Below are 15,893 nucleotides of genomic sequence, written 5' to 3' on the forward strand. Positions count from 1 at the left end.
TTCAGGACATGCCCAGACATGCCCGGGCAAGTGGGAGAGAGAGTATATTGATCTGTGGGGATGAACAGAGTGTGTTCCACAGGTAACTAAGACAGAGAGTGAGAGAGAAGTAACGTTGGCGCAGTTGTAAACAGGACGGCAAGGCAACGTATCGTTATAGAGAGCCGCACGGCTAATTACTTAGATACAACCATAATATTGTCGAGCCATTATTGGCACAGTATAGTAACTTGTGTAAGCGAAGTAACGTGGAGAGACTTATAGTTGAACCCAGCGACGTTCTGGATATAACTACTTATTGAAGACTTCCTGCGGGTTAGCCTAGCAAAGGGGCTAACTAGCTATCACCCATGCCAACAGGCTTTTGGACTAATAGCTATTAATCCTGCCATCGGGCGCTAGGAATACAAGGACCGGTCCGTACGAGACCCTCTTCCCCAGCGACGACAGGATTATCCCACCAGTCTGCAGTTCTCTGGAGTCGGAGCTCTAGAGAGAATTACCGTCTCCATCCACCATCTTGCTTTTCCCTGTGCTGCTTCGCTCCGTCTTACTCCATTCAGAGCTCCAACGGTCGGGTACGTCCGTAGTATAGGAACTATCGTTACCGCGGACATTGTGGCATTGATATTAAAGTAATAACAGGAGATCTGTGTTCATATGCTATGTATGTTTTCTATTAATATTAAAGTGATTGTTTAACTCGGTTTCACTGTCCCCTCGCAGTTAATGGTGTGTCCGCCATTTTGTGTACCTATATTGTCTGGCTAATTAATATTCTAGTAGTGGTCTAATCTAAACATTTAAATACAGTCAGGGTTGTGTAGCCCCTTAGCTACAGATGTACTGTGCACCTCCTTTTTCAAATAAAACAACATGTGAGTATTCAGAACCTTTATCTCCTTGCTTCATTTGATTACTTGATTCTTGTCTGACCTTGTTACTGTTTGCTATAATGCCGGGCGAGAACCATCGTGGTCTGTACATTTAGATGCACTCATAAGGCCTGTCCTGTGTTATTCTGCATTCATTAACCAATGATGACCAGTCGAAATCCACAACATTCTTTATTGACTGGAAAAATAGACAAAAACAGAAACAAGAAATGTGCACTCAAAATGATCCCCAAAAGCCCATGATTAAAACCCCCTAAAAGCAACTTTTGTTTCATCGGTTGAATACATCATTTTATAATTACAGCAGCAAGTAAAGCGCTATGTTAAATCATGCCACAAAGCGGGGAGGGTGTGGGGGGGCAAGGGGGGAATGAAGGGGGAGCAAAGGCCAGCCACAGGATGGGCCACTGTGTGAGTTGAGTGAAAGCCACAACACAAGGAAGCATCTCAAAGTCATTATTTTTTTCTTTTATTAAATTGCATCAATATCAATGTCTAGTTCCTCCTCTTTCCCAGGTTTCTCCGGCTTCACAGTCTCCACTTTGAGCTCGCGGGCAGAGGAAGAGTAGACGACCTCCACACTCTCATCTTCCTCCTCCTCTTCACTGCCCTCACTCTCTTCCTCCGCTTCTTTTAGCCACTTGACGAATGGGGCAGCCTTGGCATGGATCTCTTTGGCGAGCTCCTTGGAGACGTACTTCTTAGAAACCTTCTCTGCCCAAGCGAATATGACATCCTCCTCCAGCAAGTCTGCGTCGTACAGGTCTTTGAGTATGATGGGCACTCGGGGCAGCAGCTTCGTCTGGTAGAGCTTCACCAGACACTCAAAGCCACGCAGCAGATACTCCTGGGCCTCCTTGTTGTTGTGACAGAACCTCAGGAAGTGGCGTTTGTATTTCTTAATCTGGTCACGGATGTTCTCGTCGAACAGCAGCTCGCTGAGGATGAGGGGTCCCATGGCCATCACGTCCAGACGCTCCGCCTCCGCCAAGATGTCCTTATCGGCCGCATCAATGGATTTGCTCTCCTTCTTTTGCTTCACAAAGTTGAAGAACAAGTTAACCCTCTCCTCCTCCAGCGGTTTCTCCAGCTCCTCACTGAGGGTGAGGGTCTTGGCGTGGTCACTGATCTCCTCCATTCGTCGTCTCTGCGCCTCCTCCGTGGTCTCCTCAGCCCAGTCCTCATCATCATCATCTCTATCCACAGCATCTGGGGCGTCTATGTTGTTATCATTTTCTTGCTCTCCGCTGCCAGAGCCGTCTTTGTCCTTCTTGCGATTCTTCTTCTCCTTCTTGACGGTCACGGCTCCACTATCAGTGGCCTCTGGTGATTTTTTGAGGATGAAGGTGCAGAGTTTGTGTCTCGTGTCTAGCATGCCGCGGAATCCACAGGCCTTACAGGAGTTGCCGATGGTTTGTTTCTTGGGATTGACATGCAAATCAGTTTCAGGGTTGTCACACTTGGGACACAGCACAATTTTCTTTATGAACCCATCAAGCTTGTCTTGCAACTTGTTGGCCTTGTGGGATCCATTGACGATGTAGCGGTCATTCTTGACATCAAACTGGGTCTGGGCACCAAGTTCACACCCAAAAAACTTGGTTGGGTATGTTGGAGGCCTGTTCAATGACTTCGCAACATCACCCATGTTGACAATGACCGTCTTGATTCCATTCCCTTTGCCTTCAACCTTGGCAATCACACGGGGCATTTTGTAGCGATAGAACTGGTCTGACACGCTGCGGTTGACGTTGACAGACATCTTGGCTGGATATTAGCAGTATTGTGAGGATTGGTTCATTCCCCGCCACACGCTCCGCTCCTTTAAGGTACTGTGTTGATTGGTGCATTCCCCGCCACACGCTTTTGGAGCAAGTATCAATTCCAGCACGCACCTGTCATAGTTTTTGATTAGCGCCCCACAGGCTTTTTATACTGGGACTTCCCTTCAATCGATGTCGGGTCGTTTCGAATACTTCTGTTTCTGCCTGTTGTTCCCTGTTGCTGTGCCTCGTCTACTCTCCCTCCAGGACATCTGTGGATTGCCGCTGGTGAAGACCTTGTCCCCCCGTTTTGAGCTGCGCCTCGTTTACCCGCTTTGCTCTTTGCGCTTTGGTGAGTTTGAACCAAACCCCTTTTTGGACTATTCTGTTTTGTGTGTTTTGAAGAACACTGAAGAGATCTATTTTTGCTTACACTTGACTCAGCTAAGTTGTGTGTTAAAGGAGACACTGCAGATTATCATTTTGCTTGCACTGGACTCAGCTGGGGTGTGTGTTTAGAAGAGACACTGAAGATTATCGTTTTTGTTTTGCACTGACCCTCAGCTAAATTGTGTGTTGTGGTGAACACTGAAGATATTGTTTTGTTTGTTCTGGACTCAACTAAGGGAGGAGGAGACCGCACTGCCTCTGTGTGATGTGGACTGTTATTGATCTCTCTCTCTCTCTCTTTTCCACCTCGAGTTGAAGCTGGGAGTATCTGCAGAGCCGCTTCGGCGTCAACACCGTTTCCCCACCTCGAACACCAAGAGGATCTGCAGAGCCGCAGATAACTCTGCTGAAGGCAGTCTCCCTTTGTTTCAAGATTGTTACTTGCTCCTTTTTGACTCTGAAAATAAATACGCCCTAGTATTTGGCTAACTCTGAACTACCTGTCTGTGCCGTGCGTTTGAGGTCGGTTTCAAACCCTAACAAGTATTATCAGTAAAATAAAAAAATCTTGAATGGGGATTTTTGGGGATCTTCTGCCTGGAAAAGAGGGGATGACATAAACAAGTGCAGGCGTGCTCAGTCTCTGACATGAAAAACGTTGTGCCGCTGTGGCCGCGAGATCCTTGCTTGAAGGCTAGAGTTCCACCACACAGGTTCCGACAGCTGCGCAACAGCTCGTTTTCGCAAAACAAAGACATAAACACAACGCTGATCATCCAAGAGGCGCAGTGAAGGGTTTTGGATGACTGGTTGTTTGATCTAGATTTTTTTTTTTTTAGCAAGATGCTTTTTCTTTTCTCATTAACCCAAGATAAGTCCAAAGGCTGGATGGCGACAGGTGAACTGGTCTGTCGAACAGGAGTTCTCTGGAGCGTCCTCTGGGATCAGGGGACCACTACAGTCTAGGTCAGTGGACTGGTCACCAACCTTTTTAAGCCCAAGATCACTTTTTTTTTTTTGGTGAAGGCAAGATCTACCTATTGAAGCGTTGAGAGAAAAAGACAGCCAAGATTGTACTTTAAACTAAATTACTTTTATTTGCCTGTATTCTAATTACATGCAATGCTTTGGTCCAACATTAAAACGTCAAAGTAGAACTATTATGTACTTTCTCAGTCAGTGCTAAGTGCAGTCATCTTATGCAGCATCACTTTTCACATCAAAACAAAAGTAGAACTGTAATGTGGACTTTCTCATATTATTAACATTGACAAACATATTTACAGTTAGCATTTTATAAAGTAGAACTGTAATGTGTACTTTCTCAGTCAGTGCTAAGTGCAGCATCACTTTTCACATCAAAACAAAAGTAGAACTGTAATGTGTACTTTCTCAGTCAGTGCTAAGTGCAGCATCATTTTCACATCAAAGCAAAAGTAGAACTGTAATGTGGACTCTCAGGGTAAGATTCCTTTTTTTTTTTTTTTTTTTTTTTTTCATGGAAAGATCTACAGGGACAGTCTCAAAGATCGACCAGTAGTGACCACTGGATCGACGGGTTGGTGACCACTGGTCTAGGTTGTTTAGTCTATCTGTTCAGCCCTGTTCAGTCCTGTTTCAAGCTACACACTGCCTCTTCTGAGAGAATTGTGGACTATATATAGAGACACAAATGTTCTAGAATTTGCTGTTGTTTCTTTGTTTGTACTCTTGCTCCCGACTATTGTCAGCGACTTCGGGTTATTGAGAAGCGCTATATAAATTAAATTAATTGTTATTATTATTATTAGAATGTCGGTTATGACCTCATACGGTGACATCACAAATGTTCCAGAACGTTCGGTCATGACATCATACTCTGACACAAATGTTCTAGAACGTTCGGTCATGACATCATACTGTGACATCACAAATGTTCTAGCATGTACTATTATGACAAATAAGACGGTTCAATGACTTTATCTAAATCCAATCAATATTCCTAATGCCGTGTCAATGTAAGGTTATACAAATAAACATATAAACATTCATATAATACAATAACCTAAATATATAGCTTTGGCTCCTACAGGATATGATGTAAAACCCTCACTTACTGTGGGGTTGTGTGCTTGCTTAGGGAGTGGGGCAGTTTTCTTTGAAATTTCTTTTTTGGTCGCTATATGTGTGCTTAGTAAGGCCTGTGGCTAGCACTCGGTCGAAAGACTTGTCTTCTCTCGTCATAAAAGACGGTATTCTTCTTGCAGTAATAAGAGTGAACTTTACCTTTTTTATTATCTGAGGGGGTTGTGTGTGTTCATGTTACGTTTAGGAAACGTGGCATCGAGTCCACAACTAGGTTGAGTGTTAGCCTACAGAAGTGGTCACATATGTAGCTATTGTACCGAGGTATTTGGACCTTCTCTTTAACGTCTGTTGTTTTTTCTTTACTTGTGTAACTGAGGGGTACAATTCCCTGACTGTATTGAGAGTATGGTATTATTAAACCACTACTTAGTTATGTACTTTAATTACTGGCCATACAGTACATGAATATATCTGGTGAACACCCACACAAGAATACGGCAATGACACATAAAGTTCTAGTTAGAGGGATTTATTATTATTAGAGCAGCAACGGTAGGTTACAGATTGAGAATTATACTTGCGCTTGTAAGGCGAAGAACACTTAAAGTAGGTCAAGAGCGTAAGTCCATGAGAATAGTAAGATGGGTATAAACTGACGCCACCTGTAGCATAGCAATTACGTAAGGCACACTAGTAGTCAGCTGGAGACACTGGGGGGTTCCCTCCGGTTGTAAGCCGGCAGGGTAGAGGAATGTTCGGGTGCAAAGTCTGGGTCAACGAGGAATAAAGAAGCTCCAGCTACGGGAGTCGGTACATTACTCCCTTGATCGGCAGACAAAGCAACAGCTATAATCCAGTATGCTCGACAGCATGGATGAAAGCTAGCCAGCCTCTGGTCCTAGAGGCGGGCTCGAGGGATGCTCCTCACAGGGGTAGATCCCACACGATAGTGGGGTAGACGGTTCTCTGCTCCAGCAGTCACGGTACCAAAGCAATATAATCCAACCAGAAAATGGTTCTGCATTCGCCGGTGTAGATTCTCCTGTGCACTATCCTTCACATTAAACTAGGTTGAACTTGACGTTACTTCACCAAACTATGACACTGTACTATCCTATTCGCACATGTTCTAAGTGCTCTATTTAGACGCAAGGTTGCTCACTTCACTTGGTCGTTGACTCGTGGTGAAGGCTTTACTAGTAATGAACGAACGATACGCTGAACGAAGTGCTGCTGTTTCCACCTGCGCCGTATTTATACGTAAGGTGAATTATCTAGTGCCAACCTCAGTTCTGTCTCGTATTACTGCGCAAACCTGGACATGTTGAGACATGCCTTGGCGTTGCCTTTGAACTTGCCATTGGGGGTATGGTCGTTGGCGCCTAGGGGTCGCTGTCCAATAGGAGAGCGAATATTATGGTCTGGTTTGTACCCAGGTAAAGGGATATTCCGTGTATATATACAAAGAATATACAAGGGATATCAAACGATATACAAATATTATACAAGGGATCTCAAGCAGTAAATATATATATTCGGTTTAATCTGACCCTTTGTAACAACTTGGTAAAGGTGTAAAAATGCGGGTGGCAAGTTTTTTCGCACATGAGCCTAAGCCTTGTATAAAAGCCCTTTTTTTACACAAACGAGTATATCGTCTGTGGCTGGCATGCAAACTGTTAAGCTTTACCCTAGAGCAGGGGTCTCAAACTCGCGGCCCGCGGGCTAATTGCGGCCTGCTGGACGATATTTTGCGGCCCCCTACTTGACATCAAAGTAAAACAAAATTAAAAATGAATTTTTTTATAATTTTTTTATTTAATTTTTTTCACTGTTGTGGGACTTGTACAGCACTTTGTTCAACTTTGTCAGTGCTGTAAAGTTTAAACCTTTTTAAATCTTAGACAAACAAAACACTTTGCTTTCATGAAATATTGTAAGCCGTCATTTGAGGCTTTATAAAAGCAGCACAATGAACACAAATCTGTCAGTGCCGAGTCTGACCTCATCTTAAATAACAAACAACATTGCTTGTTGTACAAAGAGAGGCAGAGTTGATTTAGCAAAAAATTTAAAATATCATATATCGATATATATTTTTTTTAATAATCAAATGTTCTTTTCATAGTCGAATCCCATGCCCATCGAACAAAGCTTCGAAGCTTCGAAGTATTTAAGACAGCCCTAGTGTGGCCCACGCGCAACTTTTTGCAGAGTCGTTACGCGAGTTGGAAGTTTTATTTATTTTATCACTTGTAGGCTACCATTGCGCAGGCTCATGACAGCAACATTACGTTAGTGACTTGGTTGAAACGTGATTCCGGAGTGATACCAAGTAAAGTGGAAGGAAAATATATCCTGTCATCCAGTGCATATGGCAGGCATCCTCAAAATTCTCCGCTATCTCCTCTGCAAGCACTGCTCCACGGTCTGCGTCTGTCTACTCTGGTCCAATCACATTCAGCGTCCCGTCAGCGTCCCCCCCCCCCCACCCACAGTCTGCGAATCAGAGGCAGAGTATGGCAGGTCTTCACGGAATGCGTGTCGTCTCTTTCAACGGTTCGAGTCAGAGCGAGAGTTGACAGTGCATCTACAGGTAGTCTAATCTGCAGGTACTGTAGTAACCTCGTTCACAGTTTTATCTCTGGGGGGTAAATGTAGCTAGTAGCCTAGTTTCGCCAGCAGGCAGCTAGTAGAAAAATGTGGCATGTTCAAAGATGGCCAGTAAAAGAAAAGTCGACAGTGAAAAACGCTGCAATTCAAAGGTGAATGGACTGAAAAATATGCGTGCATCCTCCCAGCACCAAACCAATGTGCCTAATATGCCAAGAAACGGTAGCTCTTGTGAAGAGTGGCAATTTGAAACGCCACTACGAAACAAAACCTTTCCTCAAAATTCAGTGCTAAGAACCACAAAAATAAATGGAATGAAATCATCATATCAATCTGCAAGCAGAATTATTGTTAAATCTATGTCACAACGAGAAAAAGCAACAAAGTCCTCACTCAGTGGCATGGGTTTTGGCTAAACACAAGAAGCCATTCTCTGATGCATTCATAATAAAATAATGTATGACTGAAGTGATGGAGACCATGTTTGAAGGCAAACAAAAGCAAATCCCCCTCAGATAGCACAGCAACCAGAATAACTGAAATACTGGCTGGTGATTTGATTAAACAGCTTTGTGATAGAATAAAAAAAAATGCACAGTGCATTTTCATAGCTGTGGATGAGTCCACTGACACCACTGAGAAGCCTATGTTCTGAAGAACCATTCATGTTCTGAAGAACTGTTCATGTTCTGAAATGTTATTGCTACTTTTTTTTTGAATACATGAAACCCCTTTTTTGTGGAATATTTGATGCGGCCCAGCCGCGTCCTATTTTTCTACAACGGAGTTCGGCGATTTGCAAATCTGATTGGCCACTGACGTTTCTGGTCATGTGACATGTGCGCCCAATAGCGTGACGAGCTGTGTCTTTGCCCATTTCCGCGTCGAACAGCCTGCAAAGCACCTGGCGTTCTATCGCCACAAACTCTAACCATAACCAACTTCGAAAGAGTGCCTAAGCTTAACCGTCGGAATCAGGGCAGGCGTTCTATCGCCATGCTCTAAGACAAACTCTAACCTTAACCGACTTCGAACGAGCGCCTAAGCCTAACCAGTGTAGAAACTTGCGGTCCCACGATTGGGCGTACATGTCACATGACCAGAAATGACACTGGCCAATCAGATTCGCAATTCGCCGAACTCCATTGTAGAAAAATAACAGGCGGCCCAGCCTCACCCAGACTCTACCTCCAGCGGCCCCCAGGTAAATTGAGTTTGAGACCCCTGCCCTAGCCTAGAGGTATATGCGCTTTTCATGTAGCATGCTAGACAACTGGTGTCATGCGCTGCTTGTTGTTGCATCGTATCCGGGGTGTGGGGTCATAGGGGGTGAACTGATAAACCCCTCCCCCCTTTTTACTGATTGGCCAGGGGGTTGGACCTCCTATACGTCGGTCTCCCTGTCGAGCTGTGGGGTCAGCGCGTCACAGGGAGGGGAAAGGGGGGAGGAATTCCCTGGTCCCACGCCATACTAGGATAAGTGGGTCACAGGATTTCCCCGGCTATGGAATACGTCACTGGGCGCGTTTCTATTGGCCATGAGACTTCTGTGAGTTCTTTCAGGCTCCGTACTACGGACCACTGTCATTGTCAAGGTTGGGTGATGCGATGCATTGAGAACTGTTTGTTTTCTGCTCTACTCTCTATTGAAATGTGTATTGGGCCTTTGGTCACTTGGCTCAATAATTACATATATATTTTTCAATTGTTACTCACGTGGAGGTCTCTCTGGGGGATTCTCTGTCTTTCCCTCTTGTGTACAGAGCGGTGTTGACAGGTTTTACCCTCAGACGCGTCATATGGGACCCATATCTGTGTCTTATTGACCGGCTTCCTGCTGCTCGTCCCAGACAGCATGGAGGGAACGTTGTCTGGTTTCCTTATTAGAATTTACCATTGATGTGTCTTTTTGGGTCTCGACGTGTACATAGCGCTGGCCCTGGGTGCTTTCGGTGTGAAACCATGTTATGGGCTGGCGCGCCTTCACTGTAAACCCGAATAAGTTTCCAGAACTTAAAAAAATTGACGTAATCTCATGCCTCAATTTTTTTAAGTTGATCAACTCAAATGTTTTCAGTTGGCTAAGACTTACAATTCTCAGTTAAGGCAACTCAAATATGGTCTGTTACTGTGACTTAAGGTTCTCAGTTAAGTCAAATCAAATATGGTCAGTTACTCTGACTTACAGTTCTCAAGTGGAGTCAACTCAAATATGTTCAGTTACTGTGACTTACAGTTCTCAGTTAAGGCAATTCAAATATGTTCAGTTACTGTGACTTAAGGTTCTCAAGTGGAGGCAACTCAAATATGTTCAGTTACTGTGACTTACAGTTCTCAGCTAAGGCAATTCAAATATGTTCAGTTACTGTGACTTAAGGTTCTCTAGTGGAGTCACCTCAAATATGTTCAGTTACTGTGACTTACAGTTCTCAGTTAAGGCAATTCAAATATGTTCAGTTACTGTGACTTAAGGTTCTCAAGTGGAGGCAACTCAAATATGTTCAGTTACTGTGACTTACAGTTCTCAGCTAAGGCAATTCAAATATGTTCAGTTACTGTGACTTAAGGTTCTCTAGTGGAGTCACCTCAAATATGTTCAGTTACTGTGACTTACAGTTCTCAGTTAAGGCAATTCAAATATGTTCAGTTACTCTGACTTAAGGTTCTCAAGTGGTGTCAACTCAAATATGTGCAGTTACTGTGACTTACAGTTCTCAGTTAAGGCAATTCAAATATGTTCAGTTACTGTGACTTAAGGTTCTCTAGTGGAGGCAACTCAAATATATTCAGTTACTGTGACTTACAGTTCTCAGTTAAGGCAATTCAAATATGTTCAGTTACTGTGACTTAAGGTTCAACCTTAAATCCATGTGATTAAGTTAACAGAACTCAAAGAAATTGAGTCATTCTTATGCCTCATTTCTTTTAAGTTAATCACCTCAAATGTTTAAGTTAATCAACTCAAATATTTGCAGTTACTATAACTTAAGGTTCAGTTTTAAAATCCATGTGAATAAGTTAACAGAAAAATAACTACACAAGCACATTATATCAACTTCAAACAACTCTTTTATTTTTTTCTATTCAAAGAGTATACATATATAATATATTGTATGTTAGCAATGTACAATAACACTGTAAACACCGTATACACTGTTTTTGGACTATATTACACGTATGTTAACAATACCGACCAGGTATTAGTGCCTCGCAAAGTGCAGATATGAAGTGTTCCCCTTTTTTTGTATGCATTTAGGAGGTTTTGTTCTTCATCGAAACTATTTATCTTACAAAAACATTGTGTTACAACTTCAAACTCTTTATATTTATTTCTATTCAAAGAGTATACATCTATTTATCTTACAAAAACATTGTGTTGCCCTCTCCAACATTATGGCAATGTTAAAATTGAAAATATATATATAGAAAATATATATAGAAAATAAATACATGCATGTTATAACATGTACATAAAATGTAATGTATATTACACATTTAATCCCACTGGTCACAATAGTGTAATAATGTTTGTTATAAGGCTCTGAAAATGTTACTGAATGATGTATCAATGTATTTCCAGCAAATATTGAAATAATAAAGGGTCTCAATATGTGCAGTGCACATGACCAGAGCTGTTTACATCCTGGCTGAATTACTCAAATTTGTATAGTGTGGTCATAGAATGAGCAAACATGTTGACGGCAACTAGTGTGACCGTTGGGATAACACAGTGTATCTATGTACAGTACAGAATAAAATTTATAGATTATCTGAAAATATATATAGAAAATAAATACATGCATGTTATAACATGCAATGTAATGTATATTACACATTTAATCCCACTGGTCACAATAGTGTAATAATGTTTGTTATAAGGCTCTGAAAATGTTGCTGAATGATGTATCAATGTATTTCCAGCAAATATTGAAATAATAAAGGGTCTCAATATGTGCAGTGCACATGACCAGAGCTGTTTACATCCTGGCTGAATTACTCAAATTTGTAGTGTGGTCATAGAATGAGCAAACATGTTGACGGCAACTATTGTGACCGTTGGGATAACACAGTGTATCTATGTACAGTACAGAATAAAATGTATAGATTATCTGAAAATATATATAGAAAATAAATACATGCATGTTATAACATGTACATAAAATGTAATGTATATTACACATTTAATCCCACTGGTCACAATAGTGTAATAATGTTTGTTATAAGGCTCTGAAATTTTTACTGAATGATGTATCAATGTATTTCCAGCAAATATTGAAATAATAAAGGGTCTCAATATGTGCAGTGCACATGACCAGAGCTGTTTACATCCTGGCTGAATTACTCAAATTTGTATAGTGTGGTCATAGAATGAGCAAACATGTTGACGGCAACTATTGTGACCGTTGGGATAACACAGTGTATCTATGTACAGTACAGAATAAAATGTATAGATTATCTGAAAATTGTCAATCCGCTTGGCACATGTAAAATTCACAAACGTTGTGCTGTATATTGGGTCCTGCCAATGAGGAACCAAAATACCAATCCACATTACACGCTATACAGCTGGCAATACTGTTAATAGTGCACATACCTACATATGGAAATGCATCTGTATTTGCTCCATGATGTATCATGGAACAAGATGGTGTTTTCATTGAAAGAGTTAGTCAGAATGTCAGAGGCACCATCCGTCATTTAGAGCAGGCTATGTTTGCAGAATGATAACTATAGTACTTAATTATACAGGTAATGTACAGGCAAAGTGCAGTAACTTCAAATACAATGTTGTTTTCCCTCCAGCTTTCATAACTTCACCTAGCCATTTTATTTGGATCATCATCATTCCAATATATTCAGGTATTAAATTTCATTTTCAAAATGGCTAGGTTAAGTTATGAAAGCTGGAGGGAAAACAACATTGTATTTGAAGTTACTGCACTTTGCCTGTACATTACCTGTATAATTATTTAAGGAAATCGTGCAGCAGAGTGCAGTATCTGCTTTTTTGGGGTTAATTAAAATAATTATGTCATATTTTTGTATGCCTAAAGATTACTTCATTAATACATGTTAAATCTGGGTACTATCATCTATTTACCTATAACACATTTTGGATGGCAAGTCAAAACACTTTAAAGCCATTTTTCACTATTTGGAAGTTACTGCGGTCTGCCTGGGTTTTGAGTGTGATTTTGTAGTTACTGCAGTTTTTAAAACCCCGTATCTCCAAAACTGAGCGACATTAACATCTGAAACTTGGTCACAAGATAAAACATTTATTGACAAGGTCAATTTCACTCATAACTAAATTTTTACTTTTTTCAAGTTACTGCGGTTAGCCTTGACAGGGCAGTATACTACTGCTTACAAGGTCTCAAGGATACAGTCCCACTCTCAGCTTACAAGATCGATGGTCTGCTGCTGCTGACTCCCAAGCGATTCATTCAAGTGAAACGGAACTGAGTCCAGCTAATGGTGAATAGTTATTTTATTAATCAATTATTGTGTCTTTATTCACTCGTTGTGTAATTGACCAGTTCATATTCTGTATAAGTTCATATTCTGTATATGTTAATAATAACGCTTCTGTGTTGCGTTTATGGCTCCTGGTATATCGCCTTGTACTCTGTACTGAGAACACTAACTCTACCACTGCCTACAAGCAATGGAAGCAGTCAGAGCAGAGTGGCATTTATGCCCATTGCCTCCTATTGTTCCTCGAGAAACAAACGTTTGGGACTTGGATGTTGCCTTTGAGATTCTGATAAACTCTTTCAACTCTAAAACTTACTTGGATGAAATTACAATAATGCCAGCTATAGACGGTTAAGAAAATTCAAACTGTAAAACTCTCAAATGTAAACATTAGATAAAAAATAAAGAACAAGGTACATTGAGTAGTTTGGACCTATTGGCTGAACATCTGCAAAGTAGTACAGCAACTTTTGAAGGTATTATTTTGACATGACAAGACATTTCAGATGAGTTTCTATAGACACACTTTTGAGGTGTTGGTAAGTGCTTTGGGGTAGTGCATAGATTAGTCCAAACATTACAGGAAGGAATCACCAAATCTGGGGAGGCTGATCATGATATGACTTTCAATGACAATAGAGATTGTCACAGGCTGGTAGTGAACTGGACTTGTGTCATGATCACTGATGACAGTAAGGAGGGCCACTGCAACACCCTGAAGCTCTGGCTCATCAGGCGTGTCCTGAAGGAATGAAAGAGACATAATAATCACAAATAAATCCATGGTTTCTACAAAGTGCAGCACAAAGCTAAGTATATGGAGTTGTGTTTGTAAGTTGTTTATATTTTAGTTAGAACAATTTTTTTGGTGAGAAGGTTATTTTTATTTAACCAGGTTAGTCCCGTCGAGATCAAATATCTCTTTCACAAGGGAGACCTGGAAGGAAGGAAGACTGATACTTAGCATTTTGATTAACTGTTCACTTAATATACAGTTGTACTGTAAATTATTTTCACTCTGACTCACTGTGCAGGTTTTGAAAAATCCAGAGACTTCCTCATGCAGATACACAGGCAGGGCATGGAGAACAGTGGTACGCCTGGTGTGAACGTCATGGATTACAATTTATAATTGTATTATATGGAAATGTTTACTGAACGAAGTGGATTTTAAACAGTCCAATCAGATATGTCCACAAATAACATGTTCACATCTTTAATGCAATCAGAAAAATGGCAAACACAATGGTGGACTAATTGTAAAATTCAAAAGCTAATTTGAATCATTGAACCTGTTCAATGTTACAGAGGTTCGACCTATGACATGTATAATAATCTATTCACCTGTTCATCGTGGATTTTTAAAATGTGAGCCAAAGCATCTGCTGTGTTCCCAGTTTTGGACGCCTTCTGTCTGAATAACGTCATCAGTCGAGGAAGATGGCGGTCAAGCTCAGCGTAGAATGTGTTGGGCAGGTTCTGGTTGGTAATCAGCTAGAACTCTGCATACACCTATATTTAAAAACAGCAGGACAATATAGTATATCAACATCAATTAGTCACTTCAACTTGGTGGATCTCTTACTTTGTTTGGTTTGGGCTTCAGAGCATGACGGCGGGATTTCTGGTCAACCATGTCATTACATGCTTTGCGGAATCGGTCGCTGATGACTAGCTTGCGGGGGCGCACAGAACACACACGCAGATGCGCCGCTAGAGTATATAAACCAGGCTTAAGAATCACAAGTTTCACTTTAAAACACACAGAATGTGCCAAATGTTAACACAGGAAAGAGAGAGCTGATCTATATTACCTCAGACTCCATTTTGAGAGCAGGCCAGAGGTCCATGAGCTCTTTCACTGGTGGGTTGGACTTCACTATGATCTGTCGGCGCAGGGCAAATGTGGTCTGCATCAGCTTTCTAATGAGGGGCAGGTTCTTCTCAGTCTTCTTGACTTCTTCAGCAATTGTCTGCCTCAACTGCTCAAGCCTCAAGGAATCCTCTCCTTGGGGATAGTTGGGTAGGAAGTTTACTTCTGCTCGCTTGGGTCTTTTAATGTTGGAATGTGAAGGTTCGCCATCAGGATTGCTTCTACCTCTTTTTCCAGCATTTACAGTGACCTCCTCACATCCTGCCCGTCTCAGCTTGTTCCTGAAATTGCCCATCTTGAATTTGATGCTGTTCTTCCATCCATTGCAGCCGGTCTCAGATCCTGCTTCCTTCAAGCAGGGATGTTTGGTGACAAGAGCCGCAGAAGCCACTGCTATCTCTTTATCACTTGGATAAGCCTTGAAAGCATACATTGTAGATGCAAGCTTTTCTAAGATGTCGTGCTTTAGGTCTCTTGTCAACTTAAGGTGTCTCTTGTTCTTCTCAAATTTGTTGTTTCCGTCTCTAAGTTTCAGCTCAACATCGAATGCAAATGTAGGAACTGGAAAAGGACCTGGAGGCCATCTGCTTAGACGTTCTGGAGATGACATATCTGAAAGTATATCAGTAGATGCGAGAGAGCTGGAGTCGAGCGAAAGTGAAATGTGCACAACAGCTTTTTGTGGCAATTCCGTAATGTCATCAAGGGAAGTAAGTTTCCCATCAAAATCTGGATCTTCATACAGCAAACTGAAGTCAAGGTCTATTTCCAACTGTTCTTTTATAATCGTGATCAGTGCATCAACAGAGGCGG

The 15,893-nt window shown here is 41.5% G+C and overlaps 1 protein-coding gene across 1 annotated transcript; it reads right to left on the reverse strand.

Annotated features, from left to right (window-relative positions):
- Positions 1-1,368: 1,368 nt before the first annotated feature.
- Positions 1,369-2,680, reverse strand: LOC311230228 (eukaryotic translation initiation factor 5-like; the record flags this gene model as incomplete). The annotated part of the gene is made up of 1 exon (XM_084316439.1): positions 1,369-2,680. Exon 1 carries the CDS (start codon positions 2,656-2,658, stop codon positions 1,369-1,371), a length of 1,290 nt encoding a protein of 429 aa, XP_084172565.1. The 5' UTR covers positions 2,659-2,680.
- Between the last annotated feature and the right edge of the window lie 13,213 nt (positions 2,681-15,893).

This window comes from Notolepis coatsorum (genome assembly GCF_963971535.1).
Source record: "Notolepis coatsorum genome assembly, chromosome: 6".
NCBI lineage: Eukaryota > Metazoa > Chordata > Actinopteri > Aulopiformes > Paralepididae > Notolepis > Notolepis coatsorum.